Source organism: Electrona antarctica, assembly GCF_951216825.1.
Source record: "Electrona antarctica genome assembly, chromosome: 12".
Taxonomy (NCBI): domain Eukaryota; kingdom Metazoa; phylum Chordata; class Actinopteri; order Myctophiformes; family Myctophidae; genus Electrona; species Electrona antarctica.
In genome coordinates, this window is record NC_136793.1 from 43748776 (window position 1) to 43776665 (window position 27890).

Below are 27890 nucleotides of genomic sequence, written 5' to 3' on the forward strand. Positions count from 1 at the left end.
TTCCACTGAGCCACCCAAGCAACCTAATTGTGACTACTTTTAATATGTAATTCAAAATAACATTAAGCAATACGATTTAATGTAATATATTTTCAATGTCACTGAAATGGCAAAATTATACAAAATGTAACACATGGGTGCTTAAAAGAGCAGTACTGAAGTAATATTCTTTAGACAATTAAAGTGGTCTTCCAATTTACTGAACAAGAAAGAATACGAAACATTAACGTGGCAACTTCAACGGCTGTGACACCTTGGTGTGTTCAGAGCTGACGAATAGTTTGTCATGAGAAACCAGATCGATTCAGTGTTTAGCCATCAGTTTGGTATCTCCAGATTGCAATATCTCCATCGTCACTGCAGGAGGCCAGGATCCCTGCCTCCTTTGGGTGCCAGTTAACACAGTTGACATCTTGGTTATGGGCCTTGGCTGCACAGGCAGCCAGGGAAAACACTGGTTGGTCTGGATCAGAGGGCTCGTCTTCCTGAAACACACGCACTGCATCATCTCCGCACGCAGTTGCCATGGCACCAGTCAGATGACACCTGAACAAAAATGGGCACAAAGGTCTGAAGTTGAGTACGTTTATTTTTAAATGGTATATTTTGTAAGCATATCCCATATGTTTCACAATTCCACCTTCTAGCCCAATACCCTTACCCACATACATTCATAGATGTACACTTATTTTTGAGGGCTCCTATATTCAGTGTAGATTACCGTCTTACACAAACATTAAATTCCCATTGACAATGAATGGAGACATTGACAACATGTGTCTGATGTACAATGATAACAGCACCCCTCCCTTCACAGGTGTGATTTTTATTCTCTGAGTAACATTTTTCGACTGAACTTCATAATACATGAAAGGCAGCATGGCCCTGTTTACATATCAAGTTTAGTTTATGCTTAAAAGATAGGCCTATAGAGCGTCGCAGTCCCGCCCCTACCATGGACCAGGAAATGAATCCCAATGCATTTTTCCCATAGACATTTCAAAAAGTATTTATTTAAAGACTGTTACGCCGCGGACAAAGCCAACTCGAGTCGTGACAACTCATGACAACACACACAATTTTTTGGGCCGAACAAATAATTAGAAAGAAGAAAAGAACGGCAGGTTACAACACTTTTTTGTTGTTTTTCTTCTTTGTAATTATTTGTTTGGTCCAAAATATTGTTTGTGTTGTCACGACTCGAGTTGGCTTTGTCCGCGGCGTAAACGTCTTTAAATAAATACTTTCTGAAATGTCTATGAGGAAAATGAACGGAGAATCATTTCCTGGTCCATGGTAGGGGGCGGGACTGCGACGCTCTATAAACCTTGCCTCACCAGGCTTTCAACCTCGGGGGAAAGCCTGGTCTCTGTTCCCAAAAGTGCCGTGTGAACCGGTCTGGAACGGATGATATCGTTACGTCATGTTGTAGTATTGTTTTGTAGTTAACAGGCAGGAACAATCAAACGGAACTTCCTTTTTCCTCAAACCAGAAGAATAACAATAAAAGCTCTCGTAGCCTGTAGCTTTTATTGAGAAAAATCTGTTGGCGGGGAAAGGAAGTTCCGGAAGATTGAAGACTACAAAACAATACTACAACATGACGTAGCGATATCATCCACTCCCGACCGGTTCATAAACCCGAAATGGAATGGTGCCCAGGCTAAGATAGGCCTACTTCATTGTCCTTCAATGCACTTAACAAAATTGTGCTCCCACTGCCAAAAAGTGTCTCAGAAAATGGAGACAAGATTCATAGGTACTAACTGAAGGACATCCTTAAAGTCATCAACATGAGGCTGAGCACAAAAAGATAGTATGGTTAGCTTACCAAGATATGTCATACACTGCCCGTGCATGGAAGCCAGAAAGAGTACAAACGCACTTCCAAAGCTTGTCTGTGTTGCCATCTGCAGTTCAACAAGAGCAACAAACATGAAATGTTGAAGAGGAAATACCAAACCACCCACATGTTCGATGTTCCACATAGATGTATTACCTTCCGGCTCGCTCTCCTTCCAGATCTTCACCGTGCGGTCATCACTACAGGAGGCCAATCTCTTTCCATCTTGCTCAAAGGACAAACTCCATACGGTGGATGTGTGTCCTTCCAACGTGGCCCTGCACTCCCAGTCGTCATCCTCTTCCTTATAAATGCAAATGTTGTTGTCGTAGCTGGCTGAAGCCAGGAGCTGAAGGCAAAGGATAGACATAAACTGAACAATGGACCTCACAAATGGCTGGTCGTCGCGGCGGTGGTGGTCAAGATGGGGCAGGGGAATTATGGTCCATGTACAGTACTACAACCTACTGTACCTCCTGAGTAGGGTGCCATTCAACATGCTTGACATCCTGTGTGTGGGAGTTCACGACAGTAACACACTCGTACTCATCCTCCTCGTCCACTGTGAAAGGCAAAGGGAAGCGATTTGTTTCAATGTTGTGCTGCGCTGCAGAGATCTTTTTAACAGGATTAATGGAGTTGAATAACATACAAACTCTTTTGTGGATGATAAATGTGCATCGTCAGGTAGTGGGAAAATACTCACCTTCCCAAACCCAGACACTCTTGTCTCGGCTACATGTGGCCAGCAGATTCCCTGAAGGTGCCCAAGCCACACATTTGACCTCGTTTTCATGTCCTTCCAGCACAGTCAAACACTAGGACACAGACATAGGTACATTATTATGAGCAGGTGGAACAATTTCCATCAAAGTGCAGTCTGTTGATGTCAAACCATCAACTAAGAAAACAGGCTGCAGTTTTTTTGCGTTTTAAATCTGACCTCAAACTCATTATTTTTCTTTTTCCAGATACACGTGGTTCCATCGAAGCTGGCAGAGGCCAGGTAGGTCCCACATGGGGACCATGCCACTTTCCTCACAGTGCGCTGGTGTCCATCCTGAAGGACCGTCTTGCATTCCCATGAATCACCTAAGCAGGATGGGGAAAGAAGCAAGGGTACATTCTGTTTAGTACGACTACTAAACAGATCAGGTGGGAAATGAATGAATGATCCCATTCTTTATGTCAAGATTTATTTTTACAATTGATTTTCACATGAGTAGCCTGCCCTACACTACAGCAGTGATAGCCTGCATCCTGAGTCACTAAATTGAGAAAGGATGCAATCACGTTACCCTCCGGGGGTCCTGGGATGCAATACTGACTGTAGGACTCCCTGGGACCCATCTAACAGACCACCCTACAGAATGCTACAGAATAATTTTCCATCCTAAAATACAAGTTCCATCATATTTGGGTATTTTTCCTTTAGGTTAGCCCATTGAGAGCAAGCTGTTTTTCAAAGAAGCCCTGATTACAGCATGAAAAGGTAGTTATAAAATACCAAAAACAATAACAATCGAACCAGTTTCAGAGAGTCCATTTGGAGCATAATAAATTAAAGCAGTAAAAAACCGGACATTTAATAAAGCAGTGGTTCTTAAAATTGGGAGTCCAGTGACCCTCGGGCCAGGGTTCCTTGAGGGGTTTTAAATAATGGACCCTTTAGGTCTGTAACCCTGAGGTTATAAAAATGGACCTTGGACCCGTAAGGGTCCATTTGGTTCCATTTGTATAAGCTCAATGTTACGGGGGTCCTTTAATAAAAAACGTTTAGAAGCACTGAATGAATGAATCAGCAGCCCACCTTCTTTCCCCCAGATCCGGACGGCCTTGTCGCCTCCACATGAGGCCAGCAGCGTCCCGCCAGGGTTCCACGCTACGAACCAGCAGCGAGAGTCTGGATGTGCGATGAACCTCTGAACGAGCACCAACGCGTCCTTCATACTATCTATCTATCACTGACTGACAGCTAGATATATACTCGTTAGCCAGCACAACCCTGCCAAAACCTTATATACAAACGCCTGTTTGTAAAAGTACTAATCTTCAAAAACACTGAATTATACTGTCTGCGAGTTAAACGCGGAAAGAAAATCTATATAAACGAGAGTTCACCACTCGACTGCGTGCAATTATTATGAAATGCCTAATAATTTGACAAGTTTTGTGATAAATACATTTCACAAACTTCCGTCCTAGAACTCTACTTCTTCTGAGTATCAGATGTCCTAGCTTGGCATTACTGCCCCCTGTCGCTGGGGAGAATGGAGGAAAGCCTGGGTCCAGAAACTCTGAAGCCAAGCTGTTTATTTATCCATCAAACAAGAAGTTGTTAATGTTATTAACGTATACGTATTGTCTGGTGAGTGGTGACGCGAGGTTAGCAGATTCAAGACTATCATAGTCGTGTAGTCATATTAAAATGAGTCTGACTTTAGCTTTCATAATCATATCTAAATTAAATATCATGCAATTTGTCAACATCCATAAATTATGTCCATGATAGTCTTGATCCAAGGCTAGCTGTGAGTGAGCTAAGTTGAGTGAGTGTGATGTGTCTTCTTTTCATTCATATAATAGTCTATTAACTCTTGAACTATAGCGTGCCATACTATAGCGTGCCATACTATAGCATGATATACTACGGCGTGCCATTGCCATACTACAGCATACTACAGGGTGCCATACTACGGCGTGCCATACTATAGCGTGCCATACTATAGCATGATATACTACGGCGTGCCATTGCCATACTACAGCATACTACAGGGTGCCATACTACGGCGTGCCATACTATAGCGTGCCATACTATAGCATGATGTACTACGGCGTGCCATTGCCATACTACAGCATACTACAGGGTGCCATACTATAGCGTGCCATACTATAGCGTGCCATACTATAGCGTGCCATACTATAGCATGCCATACTACAGCGTGCCATACTATAGCGTGCCATACTACAGCGTGCCATACTATAGTGTGCCATACTATAGCGTGCCATACTATAGCGTGCCATACTATGGCGTGCCATACTATAGCGTGCCATACTATAGTGTGCCATACTACAGCGTGCCATACTATAGCGTGCCATACTATGGCGTGCCATACTATAGCGTGCCATACTATAGCGTGCCATACTACAGCGTGCCATACTATAGCGTGCCATACTATGGCGTGCCATACTATAGCGTGCCATACTATAGTGTGCCATACTATAGCGTGCCATGCTCGCCATACTATAGTGTGCCATACTATGGCGTGCCATACTATGGTGTGCCATACTATAGCGTGCCATACTATAGCGTGCCATACTATAGCGTGCCATACTACGGCGTGCCATACTATAGCGTGCCATACTATAGCGTGCCATACTACGGCGTGCCATACTATAGCGTGCCATACTATAGCGTGCCATACTATAGCGTGCCATACTACGGCGTGCCATACTATGGCGTGCCATACTATAGCGTGCCATACTATAGCGTGCCATACTATAGCGTGCCATACTACGGCGTGCCATACTACGGCGTGCCATACTATAGTGTGCCATACTATAGCGTGCCATGCTCGCCATACTATAGTGTGCCATACTACTATAGCGTGCCATACTATGGCGTGCCATACTATGGCGTGCCATACTATAGCGTGCCATACTATAGCGTGCCATACTATAGCGTGGGTAGGTGCACGGAATGATTGATTGATTCTTTATTTAAGTGTCATGCTTCCGAAGAAGAAGCCCAGCCCATATGGACTTACACTCTTACAGGACACAGGACACACACATACATTGTGCATTACATTCACCCATTCATACACAGATGTCGGAGGTACACCAACCTGCACATCGGGAGCAATTAGGGGTCCAGAGTCTTGCTCAAGGACACTTTGACACTAACTCTGGGGGAGCCCGGGATCGAACCATCCGGCTGCTCTACCGGCCACTCGACCCCCTGAGCCAGATCCCGCCCGCCCTGGTTAACCATGCACAGACTTGCCTAATTGTAGCATGTGCACACACATATACTGTACATTAATTGTGACTACATGCTATTACGCCTCTGGCCTTGAGTGTGAGAGAGAGAAACTGTACGACATGTATTTGCGTCTGGGTTCTATTTCTTCCTTGTGTTTATATTAGATCTGCTACATCAGTTCCTCAGATTGAAGTTCATGTATTTTTGTTTATATATTTATTTGTTATATTAATATGTATTAATTAAATGTGTGTCTGTGTTCCTCAGAATTAAGTTGCTGTATTATTTAAATATGTTAAATAAATTATGTATCTGCATAGATATAATAGATCAAAAATAATTAGCAATGTTTTTACATTACAGTGTAACCCGAACAAAATACCAGTATCTTCCTCTTAAGATTAGAAACAAGTGACAGGATACAAAAGTAGACCCATATGGAACACATTCTGACATTTTCCCAATATCAGCGACACATGCCAGTTTATTATTGTAATAAATAAGAAATTAGAACAACAAATATCAAGTTCAACCCATGAGTTAAACTTGCGTTGTTTCCCCTTTAACCACATCCACTGTTACGCAACATGCATCGTAACATAGCAACCAGAGGACGCTCAGTGGTTGTTTGGATACCTCTGCTGCTGCCATTGAAACAGTGTGGAAGGCTGCATTCAGGCATACCTCAGCACGAAGATAAGTTTACGCGCTGTTCAACAGGATATAGCCCATCTGTCTGGAAAACATGAAAAAGCTATGTATATGTGAGATATGTAACTGTGGGTATGTATGTGTCATATTCTTCCTATGCCGATTAATGTCATTCTTTTTTCTTTTTTTAGATTTATCATACAGGTAGGTGTTGTCTTGCCTTACAATATGTAGATTGGCAGACAGAACAAATATCAGATTTAGCAGTCCATTATTTCATGCAGGCAAATAGGCTATGTATACATAATACGAATTATGATGACATTGGCTGCAAAATGTATATAAGTGTATGTAAAGAAATAGCTGCTTCTGCTGTGAACATCCTGAGTTTACTATCACAGCCATAAAAACACTCCTTGAGCAAAGACAAGGCTTGCCTTGGTTACCTGTACATAGCAAACTGACAATTGCATACCTCCCTGGTGAAGATAAGAGAACACTGCAATTGTTTTTTGTTGTTGTTTGTGTTTAAACAGCATTGATATAGCTTTGGATCTGCTCCCAAAACCTGACAGTGGGTGGTGACATGCCTTCAGTGAACAGGAGATACAAGACACACATATCAGTAACTGTTTTTTCTGTTCTTTTTCTCTTCACCAGCCGCCACCGCTGTGCCCACAAGCCTACTGCTATCTATGAGAAGGGGAATGCGAGCCCATGTGTGCTGTCGGAGTACGTGGACAAATTTCCTGTCTATGGCGTCTACAACCCACCCCAGAGCATGAAACCAAAACAAAACCTGGACCATGCCAAGAATAAAGGACCAATGGACGGAGCAACAACATTCAAGTAATTAAGCGCCTCAGCGCCTTCTGACAAACAGGCACGAAACTTGAGCTCATGAAACCTGAGATCTGCAATCGTCTGTAATCCCTTCTCTCTCTCTCTCTCTCTGGATAGGACAGACTTCATACCCCATGAGATAACACGACGCCCGCATCGCCAGCAAACAGAATATAAGCCTAATTCGGCGAAGATTGATCTAGAGACCACATACAATTCACACTTCAACCCCCATGATATCCAGCCCTTTGCCCCAGTCAGACCCAGAGAGAGAACAGGTGCAATGAAGGGAAAACTAGACACCATCCCCACCTACAAAGGTTATACATTTTTATTAAATGTTGGTTATTCTCACAGGGAGAGGCTGTGGCAAGTGGCACTGACAGACTTTCAGGAAAATTATATATGTTCTAGAACTACAGATTCTATCAAATTGGCTTTGACTGTGAGTGGATGAAGTAAGTTTATGTTCTAACAGATGTTGTGCCCTTTTAAGATGACTTCAGGCAGTGGGAGACATGTAGGAGGGAGATGAATAAACCTGATGACACCTATCAGCGTCCTACGGACAAGTTTGGTGGCACGACCACCTTTCAGGATGATTTTATCCCCAGAATTGTGGCTCCACGGGAGAGCTTTAAACCCTCCAACGCCGTGAAGCCCTCAGAAGTTCCCTTTGATGGTGTGACCTCACACCAGTTGTCTTTCATCCCCCATCCAATTGAGTCGCGCTACATCAGGCCTCCAGATATGTACAAGCCTAGCAGCGAGCCCCTCCTGGACCTCACTACACACCGCCAAGACTTCCAGGGTCTTCGTGGAGAACTACCCCAAAGCTGCAAGCCTTGCCCTAACAAGGTACTGTGCTCAATGCTGTGGTTGACATAGCAACAGGTGTAAACTATACAGTACTTTGATTCTTATAGTCTACTATCCTCCCCTCTCCTCTCCTCTCCAGTATTCTGCTAATACACCTTTCCAAGACAGCACGGAGAACAGGGACAAATTTAAGGTGTGGCCAGTCTCCTTGCCTCAGCTCCATAAGGCAGATGAATATGTCAGTCCTATGGAGCACATGGACCTGAGTACCACCACTGCTGCAGACTATGTCAGACACCAAATCCAGCCATTTATATCTGCCAGGCCATACTTAACTCCAAAGAGGTCCTCTGCTCCTTTCCAGGTAATTGTGGACCAATCAGCAATGTAAAAACAAATCACTGAGAACTTAAAGGAGTGCTCCATTGTTAAATCTGTGGATGTTTAGTAACTTTGGCTGAGGTTTCCATGATGTAGCCTTTCCATGATGTAGCTAACTCCAGATTATAAATTGATGATCCACCACACTGTGGAGTCTAGGGATCAAATCCACTGCGGTGCATCCGAACACAAGTAGCTGTGTTTGGGGGAGGGAATCTAGGTAACCAGTTTATGACATCCACCATCTATAAGACCGGCATTTACTTTCATTATAAAATTAAATATTTCCAAAAATCACACCCGTGTGAAGTGAGTGGTGCAACTCTTTGTGGGGGTCCCCGGGGGGTCCCCGGAAGTTCCAGACCCACAGGTGCACGGCCTGGGTGCCGGCCCGGTTCCGGCGAGCCGCCCCGTGTCCGAAACGGTCGAGAAATTACAGTTACCGTGTGGGGGTCCCCGGAACATCCAGACCCCCAGGAACGTGCCCAGTGGGCCAGCCCGGAGTTACCGTGTGGGGGTCCCTCTACTGTACTGTACTGTACTGTACTGTACTGTACTGTACTGTACTGTACTGTACTGTACTGTACTGTACTGTACTGTACTGTACTGTACTGTGTGTGTGTGTGTGTGTGTGTGTGTGTGTGTGTGTGTGTGTGTGTGTGTGTGTGTGAAGGCTCATTCATTCCGGAGTTACCGTGTGGGGGTCCCTCTACTGTACTGTACTGTACTGTACTGTACTGTACTGTACTGTACTGTACTGTACTGTACTGTACTGTGTGTGTGTGTGTGTGTGTGTGTGTGTGTGTGTGTGTGTGTGTGTGTGTGTGTGTGTGCGCCCAGTGGGCCAGCCCGGAGTTACCGTGTGGGGGTCCCTCTACTGTACTGTACTGTACTGTACTGTACTGTACTGTACTGTACTGTACTGTACTGTACTGTACTGTACTGTACTGTACTGTACTGTACTGTACTGTACTGTACTGTGTGTGTGTGTGTGTGTGTGTGTGTGTGTGTGTGTGTGTGTGTGTGTGTGTGTGTGTGTGTGTGTGTGTGTGTGTGTGTGTGTGTGTGTGTGTGTGTGTGTGAAGGCTCATTCATTCCGGAGTTACCGTGTGGGGGTCCCTCTACTGTACTGTACTGTACTGTACTGTACTGTACTGTACTGTACTGTACTGTACTGTACTGTACTGTACTGTACTGTACTGTGTGTGTGTGTGTGTGTGTGTGTGTGTGTGTGTGTGTGTGTGTGTGTGTGTGTGTGTGTGTGTGTGAAGGCTCATTCATAGTCTGGATTTTCGGTGGTGAGGTGACCACCGCTCCGGTGGTGAGGTGACCACTGGAGCTGAAATAACGTTGAGCGTTGGTGAGTAAAAACAGAGAGAAGAGCTGGGGTGGTGGCGGTGGTTTGCTCTTCACCGCGGCTCGTGGCGTCATGTTGTAGTTTGGTGGTCACCTCACCACCGAAAATCCAGACTATGAATGAGCCTTTAGGGCTGCGCAACAGTGACACTTGGTTGTGAAAACCAACCAAATTCTATTTTCGTGCTCGGACAGACCCAGCCAGCCAGGCACCCAGGCAGGGACCCAGGCACCCAGAGACACACATAGCTGTCTATAGGAGTGGTTGCACCACTCAAAAACAGGGCCGGATTTAGCCAGCCCCACTCAGGTGGGCAGACAGAATTGTAAGGGGGGCGACTCCGCCGGCGCAGGTGGGGTGTCAAACCCACATTGGGTGGGCAGGACGCACGTTTGGGTGGGCTATGCCCACCCCTGCCCCCCCCTAGAACCGGCCCTGCTCAAAAATGTTTACATTTGGCACTGATATAGGTCCAGCGGGAGAACACAGCCTGAACACAGCAAACAGACAGGGGCAAAAACAACTCCCTTATATACCTTCGACTGGGCAGCGATAATAAAGTGGATTCTGTCAGTGTAAAAATGTATAGTAGTAAAATAATCATTAAAATCAGACCCGTCTGAAGTGAGTGGTGCTGTACTGTACTGTACTGTACTGTACTGTACTGTACTGTACTGTACTGTACTGTACTGTACTGTACTGTACTGTACTGTACTGTACTGTACTAGCCCTCCTCCTCCGACACTTGGTGGTGAACAAACGCTATAACCCATTTAATGCTGCAACTGAAACTTAAAATGTATACACTGACAGAATCAGATTTATTCAAATGTGTTTGAGTGCTTAAAGTGTGACTTTTAGATGTTGACTGTAGTGGCATAGGGGAGTAGTTGTTGTAGTTGTAGTTGTTGAATGTTGATGCCCGAGGGACAATATCACTGTGAAGACAATTTTGATTTGTTGTCCATTAAGAAAGTCATGCAGCATTTACCGTTAGATGTATATTCTGGAATCATGATCGAAAAGTATCATACACTGATGTTCTCTGTGTGCCTCCAGAACTGCACGACCATGCGTGAAGACTTTCAACCCTGGTTGGAACACACAAGACGGCCTCTTGTGAAGATGCATGACGAGATGTATAAAGCCAGTGGGAAGATGGAGGATCTCACCACATCCAGGGCAAATATACCAATTACTCTTTACACTTAAAAATAAATGTAGTGTATATATAAAAAGTAACAATGTTCTCTCAAACTAGTAATCTAATAGAATTGTGTATGAAAAACAGTTAAATCACAGAGAATTTTCAGTTCTGTTCCGTTCTCCTCTCCTCTTCTCTAGGCCCACTATACACCCCATGAACTGAGGCCTAACATCAGCTTCAAGCCAACCAACCAGCCTATGAGAGCAAGTGTTCCAATGGAAGGCGTTACCATGTATCGCACAGCGTTTACTCCAAAGAGGTTCTCCTTACCATACAGCACGCACACACCACATCATCACACACTGACATTTGTCTTTTGACCTTTTGAAGTAAGTATCAGGGCTAACTGTAGTTTGTTTATTGTGTGTTGCTTCACAGGGTCAACGTGTGCCCTGCAAGTTATGAGTCACCCCCAGGCTATGTGTTTCAGGAGGCCGATGAGAGGGGACACAAGTACTTCAGGAAGCTTTCGTCCAAGGACAGCAATCAGAATCACGTGGATAGAGTGGTCCCCATGCAGAAGGAAGTGGCAGTTCTGTAAAAATAAAATGGGTTATACAATATTTCAAATTACACTCTATATTTAATACTCTCTAGTTTGTGACCATGCTCCACTCAGAGCATCAGAGGGTTAAGTTGAGTCTCATGTTTTGTCAGTGCTCCCTGTAAGCACTGACCTGCACTTTCAAATTGACAGTGTATATCATTTTGAGAAAAACAAATTAACTAAATATCAATTAAATATTAACTTTTTGACAAATTAACGTTTGACATTCAAATTGGGGTTAATGCACTAAATCAGACCTTTCTTTTGCTTTAAAAATGTTTACAAGTCCACTACTTTCTTTGCAGTAGGTATGTGCCATGTGCAATAAAAATTGTACTTTATCAAGCAACTATTTTTTGTCAATGGTTTGTGACATTTTCATGTATGTGTTGTGCTGTGACTCAGACTGATGATACCATTTGGGCATTTTAGCAGACTCTCATCAATCGTGACCTACAAGATCCAGTGGCGTGCACAGATAGACACTAAGGGGTGCTAGAGCACCCCCTGCCCTTGTGGCAATGTGCCCTTTTGAAAAAAAAAGAAAAACTTTTTTCTTTTTTTTTTCAAAAATAGCAGACCTACAAGCTCGTAGCGCGCCACTCGGTGGCGCGCTATGAGCTTGTAGATCTGCTATTTTTCAATAGCTAAAGCATAACATAATGCTAACACCAAAAGGGGTTCCCGCCCAAAATAGATTAAGGCAACCGGCCGGTTCCACGCGCTGCACAAGGTGCCCTTTTTTTAACTTGAGCACCTGCCCCTCTAAATGTCTGTGCACGCCACTGACAAGATCAGAGTATCATGAACAAATGACGGGGGACGGGGGGTGGGGGACTGATCACCCCTTGCAATGTTTTTCTGCTTTCATAATGTTTGGAAAATGCCTATGTATAAGCCTGCAAAACATTTAGGGTATGCGAAACAATGAAGTTTGAACGCCATTAAAGGGCCACTTCACCCCTTTTGCAACCAGATCTTATTTTAATGATGTTTAGGACAAGAAACACTTTCCTGGGGTTTTTATGTGTGTAATATGTGTTTTTAGATATTTTAATATTTCAAAGTGGCTGTGATGTCAATTCCTTCCTGGACTACATGTCTCAGTACCCAAAATCTCGGGCACTCACTCACTTACCACTTACACTTGCTCACTCCAGCATGGCATGCTACGGTGAAATTGGTGACCTACTGAAATATGTGACCATCTTGTGGACTTCACATAACTTTCATGGAGGTCTTTAAATACGTGGCCTCAGTGACGTAGAGTCTGTGGGGGCCGGGAGGCCAGGGCCCCCATGAGGAATTGGACCAGGGATCTCGGCCCCCATGAGGAATTGGACCTGAATATATATTCGCCTCGGTTCGTCCCGTTTGTGCCGCATCAGGTCGCGCCCGTTCGCGCAATTCTCGTCTTGCATTGACTTTGTATGTAATCGCGCCACTCTAACCATCCGGGGGGGGGGGGGGGGGGGGGGGGGGGGGCACGGGCCCCCATGAGGATTATGAAAACTATTCGTCCCTGCGTGGCCTAAATAGTGCTAGATAAAACTCTGCTAATAAACAAACTGCAATGATTTATTACATTATGGGATGTCTACAGCCTGTCACCAATTTCACCGTAACATGTCCATGCTGGAGTGACCCAAGTGTGAGTGAGCGAAATACTACCAGTAAGACGCCTGAGGGCGTGCAAGCATCCGCCTGGGTGACAGCAGACTGCTGGGCGAGCGCTGGCGCTTTGGCATGGGGAGTCAGATCTAGCCTGGCTAAAAAGCCAGACTCAAATCACAGCAATTTTATTTTGCCAAAGGTACAGTCATGACTCTTACTAAACACCAAAACTCAAGTGTACACTTAAACTGTATGTTGGCTTGTTTACTGATTTACTGTTGAGTGAGACCCACAGTTTGGAAAACACTGCATTAGATCAAAGGGTCTCCCAAATAGAAGGGAGTGAAACGGATCGTTTTAAATGCTGGCTATTCCAATAAAGTAGAAAACATGAGGGGGTTAGACAAAAAAGAAAAGGATGAGCTGTTTTGTTATAATTTGCTACTCTTTTTTGTGTGTGTGTGTAAAGGGTGTAATTACAGAGCTGTCTGGGTGTTATAAATATTGATATGACAATTAAAATTGCATTGCTATATCACACGAATTATGTGGTTCAGTGGTTGTATTACTGTTGTATGGTAGACAATATATTAAGTGGGTTTCAAGTGTGGTAATCTGAACACAGCGTCTTTACACTCTAGTGAAATAGTGCATTTTATATTTAATGTAAACATACAACAGGACAAAGGTGAGGCAGTCAGCAGGTCACGGCACTGTAGGGCTTCGAACCCTATATCCAGGCAGAAGCTTGGATAGTACTTATTACTACCAGTGCTTTTTTTGCTTCACAACACCATGGCTTTACTTGCATGTGAATTATTTTGTTTTGACTGTACTTGTACATTTTTGTCTCATAAAATATTAATTTAATCAATCAATCAAACAAACCCATTAATTATAACACAAAGATGCTATCCCCGAGCCTACACTATTAACTAAGCTATCCATGTAAACATGCTCTAGGTCCGGAGTATCAATAAGAAGAGGCAATTAATTTAACCACTGTGCTGACTACACCATGATAGGATTAGGAGGGCCATTAATCCACCATTCCTGAATGAAGTGCCTGGTGCTGTGTATACTCTAACTCTAAACCGGTTAGTACCATAGAGTATATAAAAGGATAGAAACTGAACTGGCGCGAAGCTCCGCCCCCCAGCTATTCATGTCAGTGGAAGTTGCTCAGTGGCGGTTAGTACCCGGACCTTCACCAATAGATGGCAGCACCGATTCCTCCGATTTACTGCGCCCACTAAAGATGACCCCACGAAGAAGAATGGCATGAACAAGGAAGAGAGAGCTTTAGTGGAAAATCAGCGGACGCTATCTTTTGTTTTTTATTTGTCTGCTGTTGTTCCCCCCCCATTAACAAAGAACAGGACTTCTGTCAAAGTGTTTGTTTGCTAGATTTGCTCCAGTTACTATCGTTTAATTTGTTTCTGTAAACGTGTTCTTCGGTGTTTTGTTCGAGAGAGAAAACAAAACCGAAGGCACAGCTGTTCCGGTGGGGGGTAACGTAACGTCGGCTAGCTATGCTAAGCTAACAACAATACAGCAGCAGGCCTGAAGAGCAACAGAGACACTTTTAAACGCCATCGTTTAAAGGTTCGTCGTCCAGAAGAATCCAGATTCCTTCAATATACAGTTAATATACAGTCAGGACGCGGTGACAGTGGACATTATACTCGGTATATACTTGCTACGTCCTGTCCATAATCCCACAGGCTAGCGACGTGTACTGTTACTGGCTCGGAGGGGAGCTTTTACTTAATAGAAGCCTGGTGTCGCCGTCAGCCAGGACGGCATTATTATTAATACAACAAGCAAAACAGAAAGTGTGCCACAACAATGTACGCGCCGCCGGGTCCCACTGTGCCTGGAGGAGGCCGCAGCAGGAGGAGAGGTGCCACCTCTCTGCCCAAGCAGCCTGAGCGGAGCCTGGCGTCGGCCCTGCCGGGCGCCCTGTCCATCACCGCCCTGTGCACGGCCCTGGCCGAGCCGGCCTGGCTCAGGGTCCACGGAGGGACGTGTCCCAGGCAGGAGCTGGGGGTGGCGGACGTCCTGGGCTACATTGACCCAAAGCTGCTGGACGGTTAGTAGTAACAATGTCAATAATATATACTTAATTATACACATAACATATTGATTGCTTGATTTTGATTGAAATTATTATTTCACAGTATGCAGAATGGGTACATTTCAAACGAAAGCACAAGTCAATACAAAAACTGTTACTTTGTGGATGATCCACGATCCATCTTATTTACAACAGGGTCGACCATTTTCAATTCATCAGAATATTTAGAGATATACACTTATATAAAAAAACAGGAAATCATCATATAAAGAAAGTAAAAAATCACACCCGTGTGAAGTAAGTGGTGCAACTCCTTGTGGGGCCTGTGGGCCTCCCTGGGGGGTCCCCGAAACTTCCAGACCCACAGGAACACGCCATGGGGGCCAGGCCGGTTCCGGCGAGCCGCCCCGCGTCCGAAACGGTTGAGAAATGACAGTTACAGTGTGGGGGTTCCCAGGGGGTCCCTCTACTGTACTGTACTCTACTGTACTGTACTGTCACACCCAAAATCATCATATATACTGTGTGTGTGTGTGTTAGACTGCGCAACAGTGACACTTGGTTGTGAAAACCAACCAAACGCTATTTTCGTGCTCGGACAGACCCACCCAGCCAGTCACCCACCCACGGACACACAAAGTTCCTTAATGGAGTGGTTGCACCACTTAAAAAGGGAAAAACAGTATGGGGAGGGGAGGGTGGGGTGGGATGGAGCTCAGACTTAATTTACTGTCACTCCATAAAATACATCTATGATCGTCTTGATCCAAGGCCAGAAAATACCCATAGTTGGGGGTTGCAAACTTCCTGAAATTGAAATAATTTCCAAGAAGAATAAGGGTCCCCCAGAATAAAATCACTGTACATGTTTTGTATATTATATTTACAGTATATCATGTATATGAGCTTGTAAGATGTGTGTCGTTGATTGAGTCCCAAAAACAGAATCAAAGTGGGTCCCCCCCTTGTTTCTGTATTTCAAGGGAAGGTTGTCAATTCTACCCGTAGTTGATGAGTTGGTACGACTAGCAGCTTAATTTTAATACCTTGAACTTCTACTGTTTTCTAGACTACTGTGTAAACCCCCAGACCATCTTACTGCTGCGGGTCATTGCTGCGTTCTGTTTCCTGGGCATCCTGTGCAGTCTGACTGCATTCCTGTTGGATGTGTTCGGACCGAAGCACCCTGCCCTCAAGATCACGCGGAGATACGCATTTGCACACATTCTCACAGGTAAGATTCTGTCTTACTTCAGTGGTGTTCACTACAATACATTAATTTATGGTTGGAAATACGGTGTGTGGGCAAGTATATACTTGCCCTGATGAAGACTTGTTTGAGTTGAAACATGTTGGCCTTTTAAACTTTAATAAAGTAGCTAGGCCTACTCCCCCTTTTTAATATCCACCCTCTCTTTTTTAACCTTTTTGAGTGCTTGGATCGCTGCTCTTTGTTGCACTTGATTTGACCGAGTTAAAATAATGTGTATGCTTATAAATGTAATGTACATGAGTTGATCAAGTAAATGTATACATGAATATTCATGTTATCACCTATGAATCTGTATTGATAAATGCTAACAAGAGTGTGGATATTAGACTGATGTGTACAGTGCCAGCAACATTTATACTCGCAAGAATAGCAAAGTTAATCATCAGGGTGAACCATGGCCAAAATGATAAAACAAAACAAAACCATTAAGTAGCTGTGATGAATCCGCTACCTGAAAACAGCTAGAAAACGAGAACAAAATGGTCATTAGCTAGTAGCTACATAACTGTATCATGCTAATGAGTTTAATGCTTCCACCATATCAGCCAACATTAAACATTTTTCCCCCCTCCTGTCTGTTTCTGTATATCAACAGTGCTGCAGTGTGCCACGGTGATAGGCTTCTGTTACTGGGCCTCGGAGCTTATATTATCTCTACAGCAGCAACACAAAAAGTACCATGGCTCCCTCATATACGTCACGTTTGCCATCAGCTTCTACCTGGTTGCGGGGGCCGGCGGAGCCTCTATTCTCGCCACGGCCGCCAATCTGCTGCGCCACTACCCCACAGAGGAGGAGGAGCAGGCACTGGAGCTGCTCTCAGAGATGGAGGAGAGCAGTGAAACGTATCCTGCTGATTATGACATTGCCAATCAGTTTCAGCCGCCACCTGCATACACGCCCTAAATTGTAGCCAGACCTGGCCTTGTTTTAATCGCTCTAACTCACGCTTCCCTATGAGCACTGCTACTGGCCTCATCAACAAATGTGTACACATAAAGGTATGTGACTTTCTATCCAGTGGATATCTCTGCAAATACTCTTCCTTTCCGTACTGAACACAATGTGTACAACGAGCGCATATACCTTGATTGTTGGTGCTTGGGTGCATGAACGCTTTCTTTAGTGGCGGCAGAAATTTGGGAGTTGATTATTACTTTCACCACTGAAGCTTATAGTGATGCATGTAAATGGCTCTTAGGATTTGATCCTTACATGTAAAGCAAACCTATATGGGGGTGCTGTTTCAACATGATTTATTACAAGTAATTGAAGGAATGGTGTAGATGCCACGTCCTGATCAATGCCAAATTTTGAACAAACTTGGGTTGTCAACAGTGTTGTAATAGCCCTCGTCGGACATGGATGGAATACTTAATTATTTGTATGACTCAATACGCTTTCATTTGTACATGATTTGACTTTTTCACATTATTTGAAAACGTCACCAATGTAGAAATACACTGAAGATTGTTTTAGACATTTCATTTTTATATACATCATATAAAATTTGACCGTTATTTATTCACTGGTTGTCCCTAGTTCTGTTTGTCTTCCTTTCATTTATTTGGTGTGTAGACATGTTTCTTTACCCCCTTTTAATCACATATTTGAGATGGCACAAGGAAATCAAACTAATCACGTAATTTTAAACCGGTTTCAAATCATGGTGTGACGTATACGTTTTGCTAATAGCATTATGGAGGTTGACATCCATAGAGAAAAACGTGATTTACATAAAGGCAGCATTTAGTGGAATAAATATCCACACACAACTACCACATAAATTGTTCTTGTCACGTGTCCATCTGTTTGACAAATCATATTTGTATTCCGTTTTTACCTACTGTGGCTGTACACGTATGTTTTCTATGCATGAGTTTCCCTTTGTTACATTTTAATCCTTTTGGCAGAATCCTACATGAGTGAATGCCTGATATGGGACATACCAGCCAAGGGTTAAAACTGATTAATATTGTAGTGAAACTACTAGGTAATATATTGTTCTGTTGTTTTATGCCATATCCACATTTTGTTTCTCAATCTGTTGCTGTCCTACTTTCTTTGATATGTGAAAATGTTGTGTAAAATATTGTTGATTGTTTATACATAATGATGGTCATAATAATAAAAAAAAGAAAGAAAAATGCCCAGCATCGCCCCTGATGTGTGACAAGACTTTGAAATTCCCTACTTTTGTAAATTATGTCTTATAAAGTAATGTTGCAGTGGAAGAGTTTGCTTGTTTTATACATGACTGGAGCAAGTACATTTTGTCAGCCTATCAAGGCTGGCCTACAACCAGTTGTCTTTTCACTTTTAAAACCCATTTAGACCTAGAATACCCAGCCGGGAACAACTCTGTCTGTAGTGCTATACACTGTATAGCAACATTAATTTTAAATACAAATTTGAAGTCTTTCAGAAAACTTGGGTAAGGATTTAGAAGGTGTGTTTAGAATCGGTCTCAGGTCTAAATGGGTGAAGTTAAATCATGCTGGCATCTAGGGTCTTGCTCTCAAAACAAACATTTGCTCCTCAAACTCATCAGTCTGTCTGATTTGTGTACCATCACCACCAAGACTGGTAACCTGGGAAATACCCATGTCGCACTGGTAAGCAGTGGTGAAGTACTCTGATCTTTTACTTCAAATAAAAGTAGCTATACCACAATATTAAATTACTCTGTTACAAGTACAAGTCTTGTATTCAAATTTGACTTGAAGGATAGGCATCAAAATATAGGCTACGTACAGTAGGCGTGACTGAGCTTGTAGATACAAGTATAAAATATGGCAAGTGATTATTGTATGTTTTGTAATATAAATGTAATCACATTTTTCAAAAAATTGTAGTGGAGTAAAAGTACAATATTTGCTGATGTTAGGGGCGACTCACACGGTCGCAACAGATCGATGTATGCTTGTTGTATACAAAGGGTGTGATACATCTTGCCCCAATGCATTTCCAATGGGAGTCACATGGTTTGACACAACATTTGTGTTGTGGGAGGGGGGCAGTCGAAACACAGCCGAAAGCCATAGAACAGCTTGTAGTCCAAAATGTTGCAATGCATTGGGGCGGCCATGACACTTACATCTTGCTTACATCTAGCATGCATCAATGTTGTATGCTAGATAGCTAGTGTGATGCTCAGAGATGGGCAGTATTTGAAATACATGTATTTGAAATACGTATTTGAAATACTTTTTTGTATTTTGTAATTTGTATTTTGCTGGGATGGAAGAAATGAGATGTATTTTGTATCTAGATACTTTCAGATCTAGTATTTTCTGTATTTCAAATACATAAAATACTTTTTAATGTCATTTTACACAGCCTCAGGTTTAAACTGTAGGGGCAAAACACATAACCTGACTCCGCCAGATGGGGCAGCAGAGAGTACACTGGGTTCCCCCCTCCTGCTCCCATCTGGGAACTCTCAGGCAGACTTGATGCCCGGCCACAAAACGGCCTGGCCAATCAGCAGCAGCTAGAGGCGGGATAGCCGCTGCTGATTGGCCAGGCCGTTTGAGGCCTGGCAAGGAACGGTGAGCACAGGGCGGGCGGAGCCGTGGGGGCTTTTTACGTTATTTGCGCAGTGAGTGTAACGCTGCTCAATGGTGAAATCTTCCGCCAACAGCGTACCTTAGTGATCAGAATCAAGGACAGGCCTATCGTAGTAGACATTTCCACCACGCGGAAACGCCCCCCTTTCAAAGTGGGGGGGCGGCGGGGGTGTGTATATATATATATATATATATATATATACACAATTGAGTTTTTTTTATCCTTGTGTTTGTATCTATAATTTCCAGGGGCTATGCTTAAGTTTGTGACTAAAGCCACAACACAGCCTCCCCACTGGGAGCACTGTTTATACCAGTCAGTCTGTCATACCATCCCTCCCCACTGGGGGCACTGTTTATACCAGTCTGTCATACCATCCCTCCCCACTGGGGGCGCTGTTTATACCAGTCAGTCTGTCATACCATCTCTCCCCACTGGGGGCGCTGTTTATACCATCCCTCTACACTGGGGGTGCTGTTTATACCATCCCTCCCCACTGGGGACGCTGTTTATACCAGTCTCTCTGTCATAGCATCCCTCTCCACTGGGGGCACTGTTTATACCAGTCAGTCTGTCATACCATCCCTCCCCACTGGGGGCGCTGTTTATACCAGTCTGTCATACCATCCCTCCCCACTGGGGGCGCTGTTTATACCATCCCTCTACACTGGGGGTGCTGTTTATACCATCCCTCCCCACTGGGGACGCTGTTTATACCAGTCTCTCTGTCATAGCATCCCTCTCCACTGGGGGCACTGTTTATACCAGTCAGTCTGTCATACCATCCCTCCCCACTGGGGGCGCTGTTTATACCATCCCTCTACACTGGGGGCGCTGTTTATACCATCCCTCTACACTGGGGGTGCTGTTTATACCATCCCTCCCCACTGGGGACGCTGTTTATACCAGTCTCCATGTCATAGCATCCCTCTCCACTGGGGGCACTGTTTATACCAGTCAGTCTGTCATACCATCCCTCCCCACTGGGGGGCACTGTTTATACCAGTCTGTCATACCATCCCTCCCCACTGGGGGCGCTGTTTATACCAGTCTGTCATACCATCCCTCCCCACTGGGGGCGCTGTTTATACCAGTCTGTCATACCATCCCTCTACACTGGGGGCGCTGTTTATACCAGTCTGTCATACCATCCCTCCCCACTGGGGGCGCTGTTTATACCAGTCTGTCATACCATCCCTCTACACCGGGGGCGCTGTTTATACCAGTCAGTCTGTCATACACAGACACACAGACAGACAGACAGACAGACAGACAGACAGACAGACAGACAGACAGACAGACAGACAGACAGACAGACAGACAGACAGACAATAAATGTTTATACCTTATTCTGCTCTGTTTGTCTACTTAAAACTGTTTTAAACTGTTTCAAAACCCCCCATTTTTTCATGGGGGGCCCCCTTGCTACAATCATGCTTAGGGCCCCTTGGAGGCCAGAATCGGCACTGCATGTGCAAATCTTGTTACCGGGGAAGACCGGGGGGTTTTCCAAATCACTGAATGCTCCTTTAATTGATAATCTATTCATCTTAGTCATTAGTATCTTGTTTACTTATCTTGTTTTTTATTGTTGGTTTAAATGTAAATTGGTGGTAGGCCTAATCAATCAATCAATCAATCTCTTTCTACATTTTTCTTGAGGTAGAAGTCAAAGAGGAGTGACAGTGATGAATCAGATGGCCAATCCATTCCTTTGTGGGTCCTGTTTGATACAGTTATAGCACATTGATTTGCTTAAAATATAAAGTGTATCATTCTTAATAACCTTCAATGTATTAGACATTCTGACAGGTCATTAATTTAATATTTGGCAATTAATTATGAATTTACTTATCATTATATACATTTTAATGAAAATGTATTTTCATGTATTTTCAAAATACAAAATACGTATTTGTATCTCAAATACATTTCTCAGACCAGTATTTGTATTTTGTATTTAAATACATTCTGTGACCCAGTATTTGTATTTTGTAACAAAATACATTTTCAATGTATTTTGCCCATCTCTGGTGATGCTAGATGTAAGCAAGATGTAAGTGTCATGGCCGCCCCAATGCATTTCCAATGGAAGTCACATGGTTTGATACAACATTTTGGACTACAAGCTGTTGTATGGCTTTCGGCTGTGTTTCGACTGCCTCCCTCCCCCTCATACAACACAAATGTTGTGTCAAACCATGTGACTCCCATTGGAAATGCATTGGGGCAAGATGTATCACACCCTTTGTATACAACAAGCAACATCAATCTGTTGTGACCGTGTGAGTCGCCCCTATGAGCGTATAAGTAAAAGTACTGAAAATTGGAAGTACTCAGTGGTGGGAAGTAACCAAGTACTGTACTGTGTATATATATATTTATTTTCTTTTTTCAATTTCCACTACTTCTACTCCACTACATCTCAGAGGAAAATATTGTACTTTTACTCCACTACAATTATTTGAAAACTTTAGTTACTAACTACTTTGTAGATTTAGTCATTATCACTGAACATGCATAACATACATTATTACCCTGTTGAGTCCTATATATACTTTGAATATTTTCAAAGGATGTTTATGCATACATTTTTAAACATTAGAAATCCTGTGAAATGGAACATTTCATGCATGTGCTTTTACTTTTGGGTACTGGGTATATTTTTATGCCTATATAATTATAATTTTACTTTACTATAATTAATACTTTTACTTAATTCAATAATGTGAGTAGTACTTCTTCAACACTGCAACTACTCTAAATACATTAAAAATACTTGAAATTTGTACTTGAGTGGTACTAACTTTCCACCATTTATTGCTAAGGCTTAGTTTATACTCTTGTGCAAGGGGTTGTGAATTATCATAAGTGGGATGTGAGAATAAGATGCCTCTATTGCATTATCAACACTCATGACAATGATAGTCTGGTACATTCTGAATAAATCAGTTTATTACAAACATACGTATAAAAATGACAAAAAACAAGTGACACAATATAAAAAATTTGCAGTTTGTACAAAACATCCCAAATCATCATTAGAAATGCATACTATTACTCACTCACCATTTGAAGCTATCCAGTTGGATTATTTAAGCAGAATACAAACTCATTCTTCCCATGTAGCACTAGCAAAAGACTGAGATTTATTATTGATCTCTGGGTCGCTGTGAAACAGTCCACCCTTTAAAAGTACAAAATAAACGTTTTGTCATTGTGCAAGAAGTAAAAAAAAAAAAAAAGAATCAGTAGGCTAATAACGGGCATAAAATCAATAACAATGAAGACTTGCAATTCAACAGAATTAAAAGCCAGCTTAATGACATATTCACAGTGTTGTGTTCACATCAATAATGTGAAGTGTAAACATTGTTGCATATATAATCCCATTTTAATAAATACACAGAAATCCTCAAACGTGCCAGAAAATGTATCTAACCAAAGGTACAAATGAATATGAATAGAATATGTTCTTACAATAAAAATAAATCCTGTTTTATTATAGCTTGGAAACTTAATGTGGCAATTACTAAAGTAAGGCAAAATTATAGTTTCCCCTTTTCAAGTTTTTGGGAATAAAATATACAGCCAAAGTTTTACCACTTCAGGTGGAGCAAAGTAGCATTTTCTCATATGATGAACTTATGAACATTTACTGATAATAATATACAAGGACAGGGTTCAATAATGTTAGAATACATATAAACATTTATACATAGTTTGAACATTGATTGTTTTTTAAACGGTTAACGGTTAAAGTAACAAAGTAAAAACATTTTTTCTATACAATTACAGTGTTGACTGGATTAATGGACTTGTGTAGCATATTACCGTACTAACTTCAGATAGTTGTCTGGATTGTTCTTCAGAAATGAAGATTGTTGTTAAAATGTGAACATGAGTACCTCAGAAACGTATTTGCTGCCATTGATACACGTTAACTGAAAACATGGACACACATGAATACGGATAGATGTTTTCACTGAGACCACAGAGCGTACTGCACATCGTTGCTGTCAGGTGGAAAACCATTCCTTTTTTAACTTCACTACTTTTATGATGAAGTATGGCTTCATTTTTTATCTCCAAGGTAGAAGGTTTCTATCCGACAGCAACAATATAGCAACACCTCTATGTTTGACCTACTTCTGTGAAAAGAACAGTGGACAATGCTAGATTTGACAGAATCACCTTTAAATACAGTTGCCATTATGGCATCGATCCTATAGCTTGAAAGTACGCCTTTGGCATACCTTTGTCATGCTTTTGTGTCTAAACAGATTTTAGACAAAGGGGAGTTTGTCCTTTTCAAAAGGGGGGCCTCTGAGGGTGATTGTCAAGGCATACCACATGCCCCTAAATACAATTATATCCGTTTAATCATTTCACATAAAACTCATTTATATGCAGAATCAGATAACGGTTCCAACTAAGTAAAATATTATCTTCAGTGATGTCCAAAAAACATGTTATGTTTCAGTCTGTTGTAACAGATCAAATGATCAATTTAAGATTTTGTAAAAGACAACCTAAAACTACGGGTCAAAACATATAACAAAGCTCCTGTGGCCAGTGTGGGGTGGACCTCTGTGTCCAGGACCGCAGCGCTGTCTTCTTCTGTGCATTTGAAATGATAACTATTTGGTTTCACTCTTAGAAATACCTGCAAGGACAGACAGACATAGAGCAGAACACCATTAGAAAACATTGCCCTGGAAGGTAGAATTATTTTTAACTGGCCAATTTTATATCATGATTTAATCAGCTTTAACAGACAGTCAGAGTCCACTCCACATATACATTAGATGGCATGGCAGCAGGCAGCCACAGTGGCAGGCAAACAGGCAAACAAGCAGGCAGACAGTGAGAGGGCGAAAAGATGAGAGGACACAGGCAGTGTAAACGGACCGAGATAAGCTGCTAGAGCAACGCAGAGCTGGTGTCAGAATCTGAATCAGGGCCAGGGGTGAAGCATGGCTCACAGGAAACAATGGATTCCTGAGCCCGCCGGTACTCTTGGTACTCCAGGCGGAGAGCGTTGAAGCGGGCCTCGCTTATGGAGCGGCTGTACTGACAACGAGGTGGGTTGGAAACTGGTGGGCTGAGTGAGGGAGGCAGGCCTGGGAACGGCAGCAGGGATATGAGATGCATGGATGGGCAAGTCATGGGTGAAGTTCACAACAACCACAACACAAGGGCACAAGATGAACACATGCAATGCCAGGAGGTATACACAAGTAGGGCCGGGTAATATAGAAAGATGTTTGTCGTTCATCATCGCTTCGGTGTGATTGTACCCATGGTTATTATAGATAAAGTCATATTTTATACTATAGTAGAAATAATTAAGTCAACCGAGTTAGCCAAGTTGGTCAACTGACATTATGGAGAATGTCTTTAGTTTTTGTCTTTAGTTTTTGCCCTAGTCAATATAAGCCTAATATTTTTAGGTGCATATTAAATTCCACAGTTTGGTGCCATATTTAAAACTAACTAAGTAAACTATCAAAATAACTAATTACAACTAAGATTTAGGTAAAAATGTAATAAAAACTAACGGAAAATGCAAAATTATTAATAATCATGATTATATCAAGTTTATTTTACTTTTATTTTTGAGTGGTGTAAACCACTCCTACAACTGGCTTTTTTGTGCAGAAAAAATGAGCATGGTTGCTATGTTCACCCTGTTGTAATGACGTAATGAAATCACACCCGGGTGAACAGGGTGAACATAGCAACCATGCTCATTTTTTCTGCACAAACAAAGCCAGGTAATGAAATCACACCCGGGTGTGATTTCATTACGTCAGACATGATTTCATTACGTCAGACAGACCTTACACCACTCAGTTCACACGGGTGTGATTTTTTATTAACAATCTGATTCTGAAATGTCATGTAATATAATACATGTATTTCCATATCTCCCAGCCCTACAAACAAATTAAATGCAACACCATACACACAAGGCACATACAAAATGAGTAGGTAAAAAATAATAAGTCTCACCTTTCTTCTGCCGGTCCTGGAGGCCACCAGTAGAGTGAGCGTGATCATATCTATGCTCCCCCCAGCCCTTCCCTAGCTTCATGGCCTCCAGGACGTCCGTGTCCACACAGACATCAGCAGAGTCCCATTCATAACTCTCATCTACTGACGTGTTCCTTCTAATGACAGATACACAGAACAGGTGGTCAGAAAACAGCAATCAATGACAGTAAAAACAAAATCACACCTGTGTGAAGTGAGGGGCGCTCTTATCATCGTACATCATCATGAGGTAATACAGACACTATGCCTATTTGCTCAGACACTATGACGTAAGATTCTCCATTCATTGTCAATGGGAATTTAATGTTGGTGTAGGACAAAAATAGACACTAAACCGATTTACTATGATGTGATTGTCAATGGGAATTGAATGTTTGTATAGGACAAATATAGCCGCATTTCTCAGACACTATGACGTAAAATTCTCCATTCAGTGTCAATGGGAATTTAATGTTTGTGTAGGACGGAAATCTACACTAATAGCTGAATATAGGAGGGGCTAGCGCCCCTCAAAAATAAATAATGATGTATAATCGGTGACTTATTAACATCGACAACATCCAAAACCCCTTCTTCCAAGAAGACACCGCTGCATGAATGTTGCCATTGGCCAGGTGTGGTGGTGTTTCACCTTTTTGCTCTCCTCTCACGTAGTTCCATCTCAGCTCTGTATCTCTCGCTCTCTTCTGTGGTTTCTGGCGAGCTGAGCAGGGTGGGCGTGATAGACAGAGACTGACGTAGGAGACCAACACTCCCCCTACCACTGCTTTGGCTAGCGTAACTAGCCCTTCCACACTCTCTGTCTCTGCTCTCCCGGAACTCAGTCTCCCCATCTCTCCCAAACATCCGCTCTGCCTCTCTGTGGCCCTCTACCTCCCTCGGAGGGAAGGGACCATGGTAAGGCGAGGGCCAGCTGTTGCCCCTGGGAAGGTAGGACCTGGGGGGGACCCTCCTGGGGTCCATGGGTCTTCCACCGTCCCCTCTGGAGCCTGGCCTGGGGGGGTACTGAGGTACAGGAATGGAGGAGGACACGGGGACGTATTGATACTGAACAGACCTCAGGGATTCTTGATATGCGGCAGGCCACCTGGGAGCCTCGGGGAAAATAGTAACCTGACGTCGTGGATCACAGGGTTCTGGCCTACCGGAGGTTGCCATCTGTCTGGGTGGGTACATAGGAGTGAGGTAGGTAGGGCTGGCTAAGGATCTTTGTGAATAATGAGTCCTATCTAAACTTCCAATGCTGGGTCGTCTAAATGGGGCATATTCCCTCCAGGAGGGGCCTGGCCTGGGAAAGGAGGATGGTGTGCGGCCCAAACTATATGACTTGACCCTGACATCTGGGTTTGGGTACTCATCCCAGTAACATTTATCTGAGATGTACGTCCTTGGGCTCTCAAAGTGTTCCCATTTCTGTGAGCCTAGGCTGATGGATTTCTTTAGGAAAGGACGAGGCTGCCCCAAACCTGAGAGGGTTCTAAATGGACCTATGCTTAAAGTTTTCTTTAGGAAGGGACCAGGGGCTTGATATATTCGTGATGCTATTTTATTGGTTCTGCTGCCCTGAGAAAAGAGTCTTTGGGATTGCTCTGTGATGGATTCACAGCTTTCTAGAAAACTCTGAGAGTGTTTTGAGGCAAAATCCTCCACACCTTTAGTTGCACTA

At 43.1% G+C, this 27890-nt stretch overlaps 4 protein-coding genes across 4 annotated transcripts; 2 read left to right on the plus strand and 2 right to left on the minus strand.

The window, feature by feature from the left end:
• Positions 1-80: 80 nt before the first annotated feature.
• Positions 81-4076, minus strand: ciao1 (cytosolic iron-sulfur assembly component 1). Its single transcript, XM_079516521.1, has 7 exons — positions 3654-4076; positions 2787-2935; positions 2550-2661; positions 2317-2405; positions 2000-2192; positions 1832-1910; positions 81-546 (listed from the first exon to the last, which is right to left on the minus strand). The coding sequence occupies exons 1-7, from the start codon at positions 3790-3792 to the stop codon at positions 312-314; spliced, it is 996 nt and encodes a 331-aa protein (XP_079372647.1). The 5' UTR covers positions 3793-4076; the 3' UTR covers positions 81-311.
• Positions 4077-6573: 2497 nt separating this feature from the next.
• On the plus strand, positions 6574-11627 carry saxo2 (stabilizer of axonemal microtubules 2; the record flags this gene model as incomplete). Its single annotated transcript, XM_079516985.1, has 8 exons — positions 6574-6611; positions 7140-7328; positions 7440-7642; positions 7819-8180; positions 8281-8505; positions 10939-11061; positions 11224-11345; positions 11465-11627. 8 exons carry the CDS (start codon positions 6574-6576, stop codon positions 11625-11627), a joined length of 1425 nt encoding a protein of 474 aa, XP_079373111.1.
• A 2808-nt stretch (positions 11628-14435) lies between these two features.
• Positions 14436-18742, plus strand: tmem127 (transmembrane protein 127). Its single transcript, XM_079516077.1, has 3 exons — positions 14436-15339; positions 16394-16558; positions 17193-18742. The coding sequence occupies exons 1-3, from the start codon at positions 15096-15098 to the stop codon at positions 17501-17503; spliced, it is 720 nt and encodes a 239-aa protein (XP_079372203.1). The 5' UTR covers positions 14436-15095; the 3' UTR covers positions 17504-18742.
• Positions 18743-23052: 4310 nt separating this feature from the next.
• LOC306933528 (uncharacterized protein) lies at positions 23053-27574 on the minus strand. The gene is made up of 4 exons (XM_079515778.1): positions 26856-27574; positions 26183-26340; positions 25079-25290; positions 23053-24833 (listed from the first exon to the last, which is right to left on the minus strand). The coding sequence occupies exons 1-3, from the start codon at positions 27398-27400 to the stop codon at positions 25091-25093; spliced, it is 903 nt and encodes a 300-aa protein (XP_079371904.1). The 5' UTR covers positions 27401-27574; the 3' UTR covers positions 23053-24833; positions 25079-25090.
• Positions 27575-27890: the final 316 nt, after the last annotated feature.

Bases quoted from the DNA above. Each gene is read 5' to 3' on its own strand.
- tmem127 (XM_079516077.1), top strand. From the start codon at position 15,096: ATGTACGCGCCGCCGGGTCCCACTGTGCCTGGAGGAGGCCGCAGCAGG. The intron at 15,340-16,393 runs GTTAGTAGTAAC...ACTGTTTTCTAG, and splicing joins TGACCCAAAGCTGCTGGACG to ACTACTGTGTAAACCCCCAG. The intron at 16,559-17,192 runs GTAAGATTCTGT...GTATATCAACAG, and splicing joins ATTTGCACACATTCTCACAG to TGCTGCAGTGTGCCACGGTG.
- LOC306933528 (XM_079515778.1), bottom strand. From the start codon at position 27,400: ATGTACCCACCCAGACAGATGGCAACCTCCGGTAGGCCAGAACCCTGT. The intron at 26,341-26,855 runs GTGAAACACCAC...ATCTGTCATTAG, and splicing joins CGTGAGAGGAGAGCAAAAAG to AAGGAACACGTCAGTAGATG. The intron at 25,291-26,182 runs GTGAGACTTATT...TGCCGTTCCCAG, and splicing joins CCAGGACCGGCAGAAGAAAG to GCCTGCCTCCCTCACTCAGC.
- ciao1 (XM_079516521.1), bottom strand. From the start codon at position 3,792: ATGAAGGACGCGTTGGTGCTCGTTCAGAGGTTCATCGCACATCCAGAC. The intron at 2,936-3,653 runs GTGGGCTGCTGA...CATCCTGCTTAG, and splicing joins CCGGATCTGGGGGAAAGAAG to GTGATTCATGGGAATGCAAG. The intron at 2,662-2,786 runs GTCAGATTTAAA...TCTGTGTCCTAG, and splicing joins AGAAAAATAATGAGTTTGAG to TGTTTGACTGTGCTGGAAGG.